The 6,107-nt window shown below is 39.6% G+C and overlaps 1 protein-coding gene across 1 annotated transcript; it reads right to left on the bottom strand.

Annotated features, from left to right (window-relative positions):
• TRMT10C (tRNA methyltransferase 10C, mitochondrial RNase P subunit) lies at positions 1-6,107 on the bottom strand. The gene is made up of 2 exons (XM_015069164.3): positions 5,949-6,107; positions 1-3,130 (listed from the first exon to the last, which is right to left on the bottom strand). The coding sequence occupies exon 2, from the start codon at positions 3,116-3,118 to the stop codon at positions 1,850-1,852; it is 1,269 nt and encodes a 422-aa protein (XP_014924650.1). The 5' UTR covers positions 3,119-3,130; positions 5,949-6,107; the 3' UTR covers positions 1-1,849.

Below are 6,107 nucleotides of genomic sequence, written 5' to 3'. Positions count from 1 at the left end.
TTTATTTTTTTTTTTAATTTTTTTTCAACATTTATTTATTTTGGGACAGAGAGAGACAGAGCATGAACGGGGGAGGGGCAGAGAGAGAGGGAGACACAGAATCGGAAACAGGCTCCAGGCTCTGAGCCACCAGCCCAGAGCCTGACGCGGGGCTCGAACTCACGGACCGTGAGATCGTGACCTGGCTGAAGTTGGACGCTTAACCGACTACGCCACCCAGGCGCCCCAGAAACCCAGCTTTAAACTGGCTTAGGCAAAAAAGGGGGATCTATTAGATGGGTTATTGCATGAGGTTTGAACAACCAGTAAATACTAAAGGTAAACCTATAGCTGGATCTCAGGGATGATTGGGAACGATGATTTAAACAGCTCCAAAAATTGGTCTTATTTTTATATGCAAGCTTCACTCTCTCCTACTATAGCCTGTCTTCCTTCATGGAAAGGAAGGCCACCATCAATTCCAGAGCTTCCCATCTATCAAGAGTTCACAATCAGATAGTGACACAGGTTATCTTAGTTCTCAAACCCAAAAATACTAGAAAAGTGTTCTGATTGGCCTATCTTAAAGTCAGATCCCCATCTCTAAGTTTGAGTGAGGTGTCTCCTTTGGGATATTCAGCTGTGGCCAGGGCAAGGTCTGTAAAAGTATGGCAGCTTCCATTCAAATCACATGGCTGGAGAAAAGGAAGTTTTTCCCAAGAAGGGAAAGCTAGCTGTACACAATAGGGAAGTGCTGTATGTAACATTTATCAAATAAATTTTTTTTTCTAAGAGAACAAGAAATGAATTTTGTTCCCTCAAACACATTTTTCATAACATAGCCAAATCCCATGACATGCCAAGGAAGGTCTTAAACTTGTTTAACAAAGATTCAGTTAAATATACTTTAGTCCCTATGACATGCCAAGCACTGTACCAAATGTTACTTTAATAAGTGAAACATCACCTGAAGTTTAAAATCTTTTCTGTATCAATTTTTGATGAAAGGGCAGTTGACATGGCTCAAAGAACATCTAAGAAGGAAAATGGAGTCTAAGACTCAAAAGTATTCATAAAAAAGCCACAGACATGGTACAATTGTTTTACTGTACTCAACAAACTTGGATGATTCTTTTTACTTTCAAAAGCTATTAAGTTTATGATAAACGGTATTTCCAAAGTCTTGCGGAAATTTAATTAATTGGGAAAAAAGACACACACTTCAGTTTATTTGGAAAGACAACCTTTAAATTTTTTTAATGTTTTATTTGGTTTTGAGAGAGCCTGAGAGAGAGGGAGACACAGAATCTGAAGCAGGTTCCAGGCTCCGAGCTATCAGCACAGACCCTGATGCAGGGCTCAAACTCATGAACCGTGAAATCATGACCTGAGCTGAAGTTGGAAGCTTGGGGCACCTGGGTGGCTCAGTCGGTTAAGCAGCTGACTTTGGCTCAGGTCATGATCTCGCGGTCCGTGAGTTCGAGCCCCGTGTCGGGCTGTGTGCTGACAGCTCAGAGCCTGGAGCCTGTTTTGGATTCTGTGTCTCCCTCTCTCTGACCCTCCCCCGTTCGTGCTCTGTCTCTCTCTGTCTCAAAAATAAATAAACGTTAAAAAAAAAAAATAATTGAAGTTGGAAGCTTAACCAAGTGAACCACCTAGGTGCCCCTGGAATGACAACCTTTAAAAGAACAAATGAATTCCATTTAGGAAGAAATAGACCAATAGAATTGTATTTCTACTCCATATGCTTACCCCCCCAATTTTATTGAGAAATAATTGACATAAATCACAGTAAGAGTTTAAGGCATACAGCATCATGGTTCGATTTACACATATTGTGACCAATTATTTTTTAAGTTATCAAATATTCTCATTCAAGCCACCTTTTCTGTGTGTGTATATTTAGAGAGCCTTTTGGAAATGAATTAAAAGGTTTTGACTTCTTTAATCTGTTGACAAGCTCTTGAGAATGTTGAGAAATCTCCATACAACCAGTATGTTTTCTCCTAGGAACAAACTTCAGAGCCTCTTCCCAACTACCAGTGTTTTTCAGACATAACAAAATACGCATCATCTGATCTAAGGTGAGATTTTTGGTACCAGTGTCCCACTGTAAATACCTATCTAATGGAAGGCATTCTGTTGCCAGTTTCAGCCGTTTTGCCTTGGCTAGGGATGTGCCTGTCTGCATAGCCTTATCAACAAAAGATCCCAGTATATAAATCTTATCATGCTTGAAAGTTGTCATAACATTGGGAGAATCTGCAGTTAAATATATAATACTATCCTTTGGGAATAAGTCTACATGAGACTTTTCTGTTGCTGTTAATAGCAATTTGTCCCATTTTTCTCCATAACGTTTAACTAACTCTTTATGATAAGCGCCTTCTACTTTAAGGTTGCAGAAATAAATATGGAAAGGATCAACATTTCTTCTATTCCATCCTTCACTTTCTAAAAGTTGGGAAACAGTATTCTTAAGTTCCTTCGGTTTCATATAATTTTCATAATCCATGTCAAAAACCAAAGGTTGTCCAAACTGCATGGCCTGAATACCTTTCCAGCCCATGGCAATGTCTATATTCCTATCCCAAAGTCGTAGAAATAGAAAGTTTTGCTGTTTATCTTCCTTAGTGGTTTCCAGTAATTGGTCTTTTTTGGCTTTTTCCTTTAATGCTGCTTTCGTTTCCTTTTTTATTTGCTTGGCTTTTTTAATTTTTTCCTTAATATATAAATATTTTAAGTATTTTTTTTTTGATGATTTAGAAACACATTCCATAGCAGTTTTGAGTTCTTCTTCACTGATTTGTTCTGGTACTTCTTTGCCAAACAATCTCCACATCTCAATTAACTCCCTGATGGCAACTAGAGGGTCTTCGTCCTTGCTGCTTGAGACTGCCGAAGCATCTTCTTGCATGCTAGATTTCATTGTAATTTTCCACCCATCCAATCCCCGCTGTTCAGGAGGTGATGTACTCTCCTTCTTAGGATAGGACACAGTTGGTATTTTGGAAGACACAGATCTCTGCAGAATTGTTGAACATAAAACCCCTTTATTCCTATGAATGGTAAATGGCACCAAAAATCTGCCAAAAGATCTTAAGGTGATACTACCACTCATTTTGAGGAAAACAGGCATGTAAGAAAACACCTATAAAAAAAGCAAAATGTAGTAAAAAGTTAAAGACTTTTAAAACCTCTCAACTAATTGTGCAAGTATCAATTTGAGACACCAAAATGCAACTGATTTTTGAAACACACAGTAAACACAACTTTATTTGCTGTACCGTTAATTTTTCCTAGACTCCTATGGCCTAGAGCCTGTGATCACTCACCAGGCACAAAGTTTAAAGCTTATATGGGATCTTATTTTAAACATGAATTTCACTATTGCTTTAGGGAAAAGAATACCTTAAAGATCCCTTTCAGATTTGCAGCTAGGAGCCCAGAATATCTGTATTACTGGATAACCACAAAGTTATGTACTACTGATATGGGTTAGATCATGAAGCTGTTTCTTCTCCATTCTATACTAAGCCCATAACAGATGCAGGCCCAAACACAAGATCCTTAACATAAGCAACACATGAAGACAAGAAGATAAAAAGCAGAAAAGTTTTATAAAGGATGGCAACTAGTAAAAAGCACTTAGGAGCTGCTGTATCAATGCCCTCATATGTTTTCAAAACAGGAATATAGAGAGATCTACTGATTTAAAAACAAACCTCTTTTCTCCAGTTCAGAGTTTACTTTGTAGCAAATAATGTTATTGCCAAACAAAAATGTCCAAAATTAGGGCAAATATATATAAGCTCCACAATTTTATCCTCAAGGTGTGGACATACATCGAACAATGAAGATGCTTAAAAATGTGAAACTAGGGGGCACCTGGGTGGCTCAGTTGGTTAAGGGGCCAACTCTTGATTTCGGCTCAGGTCTGATCTAGTGTTTGGTTGGTGAGATCGAGTTCTGCTTCTGACTCTGTGCTGACAGCTCAGAGCTTGCTTGGGATTCTCTCTCCCCCTCTCCGTCTGCCCATGCATGCTCACTCTTGCTTGCTCTCTCTCTCTCAAAATAAAGAAATAAACTTAAAACATTGTGAAACTAGTATGAGATTTGAAGAAAAAAATCAACTTTTTACCAAATGCAGTTGAAATACTTGAAAAATTCCTTCTTCCCTTGGCTTCATTTAATGACTGCATGCTTTTGGGAGTGCCTCTCTAACCTGTGTCCTGATGCCCAGATAATGCCCCTCCCTTAAAAGCAGATGTGCCTCTGAATTTTTGTCCTTAGCACCCCCCCCCTTTTTTTTTGCAATCTAAAATTTTCTGTTTGAGGTCTGATCTTCCTCCATGGCTTCAACCACCACGCATCAGAAGAAAACACCTCAAATGCAACATATTAAAATAATCTCTCTCCCTTCCCTTTCCAATCTGCTTCTCCTTACACATGGTTTCAGGGAGGGACACTGCTATCCATCCATTTGCTTAAGCCAGAAACTGGAAGTCATTTTATTACCGCCCTCTCTCACACCCCCCATATCTAATCCATCTGAATTATATTCACTTTACTTTCTTTTTTTTAATGTTTATTGTTAAAAGGGGGAAAGGGGCAGAGAAAGAGGGAGACAATGAATCTGAAGCAGGCTCCAGGCTCCAAGCTGTCAGGAAAGAGTCTGAATCAGGGCTCGAACTCATGAACCTTGAGATCATGACCTGAGCCAAAAATTGGACACTTAATCAATTGAGCCATACAGGGGCCTCAATTCACTTTACTTTCTAAATACATCTTGAGCCATTCACTTTTCTTGAATCCCATTACCCTAACTGCATCCCCTAGCCTCCAGATTTGCTCTGCCTCATCTCTAAGCCATTTGAAGTTAGTGCAAATCTGATCAATGCACTTGTATCATCCCCAACGTGTATTTTTAAGCTCATTGCTGCCAGGTTAAATCCCAAACTTACAAACATGGCTTATAAAGTTTTCCACAAAATCATCCTTTGTTTACCTCTTCAGCTACATCTCTAGCTATACTTCACCTCAAACTTTAGACCAAGTATTCCTCCTAGTAGTTCTTACAGCACCCTGTACCTCTCTATCACAGTACTTGTAACACTCTTTTGTAATTGCCTGGTTACTTATTTGCCTGACTAGACAGTAAACTCTATCAGGACAAGGACTGTATTTATATTAAAATTGAACCCAACATTTGGCAGTTTATGGCTCACAGTAATCACTCAAGTATTTTTCAAATAGATATCCTGGACCAATGCTTTTCACATATAAAACATGTTGAGACACCTGCATTTTTAAAAATTTGTTTTAAATTTGAGAGACAGCAAGAGGAGAGGGACAGAGAGAGGGACAGAATCCCAAGCAGGCTCCACGCTGTCAGTGCAGAGCCCTATGGGGAACCCTGAGATCATGACCTGAGCTGACACCAAAAGCCCCAGGCTGAGCCCACTGAGCCACTCGGGTGCCCCCAATTAAAAAAAAAAAAAAAAATTCGCTTTTTTTTTTTTCAAGTAATCACCCAATGTAGGGCTCATACTCACGACCCCAAGATCAAGAGTCACATTTTCTTCGGATTGAGTCAGCCGGGCGCTCCATGTTTGGCCACCATTTAAAGAAGAAAAAAGTTAGACTCCCTATTTCACCAGGAGTCCTCAATCCTGTTATGAAAAACATTTCAAAAACAAAGGTCTTCTGAGTTTTGTCTTTATAATTGGTTAAGATTTTTTTAGGATATCAGAGCAATGAAACCCAAATTTTAAAACAAATAAGGCAATCATTTTGGTAAACATTCCTCTTGTTCCAGGTATTGTGCTGCTTATAGTTTATTAAATCGCTGGGCTTCCACTTATCTGTGGGCCTTCTTAGCACGCATGCTCCACAACGTGTATCTTACAATGGTTTCCCGAGTTGTCCCACCGCAACACACACAACTAAGATAAGAAACATGCCCATACCAGGAGTGCAGAAACAGTGGCTCCGGCTCGTGCAAACCGCGGAGACCTGGAGAGGACGCAGAACTCTGTAGTGAAGTGCTGAGCCCAAATACGTGCCTCACACGGAATTAAGCCCGTTGGTTCATTTAGTTTCCGTCCCTTTCCGTTCCAGAAGCCGGA

The sequence above is a fragment of the Acinonyx jubatus genome, chromosome C2, assembly GCF_027475565.1.
Source record: "Acinonyx jubatus isolate Ajub_Pintada_27869175 chromosome C2, VMU_Ajub_asm_v1.0, whole genome shotgun sequence".
NCBI lineage: Eukaryota > Metazoa > Chordata > Mammalia > Carnivora > Felidae > Acinonyx > Acinonyx jubatus.
This window is presented reverse-complemented; position numbering and strand designations above follow the sequence as displayed.

What these genes read in the sequence shown, in the direction of transcription:
- TRMT10C (XM_015069164.3), bottom strand. Translation starts at nt 3,118, where the DNA reads ATGCCTGTTTTCCTCAAAATGAGTGGTAGTATCACCTTAAGATCTTTT.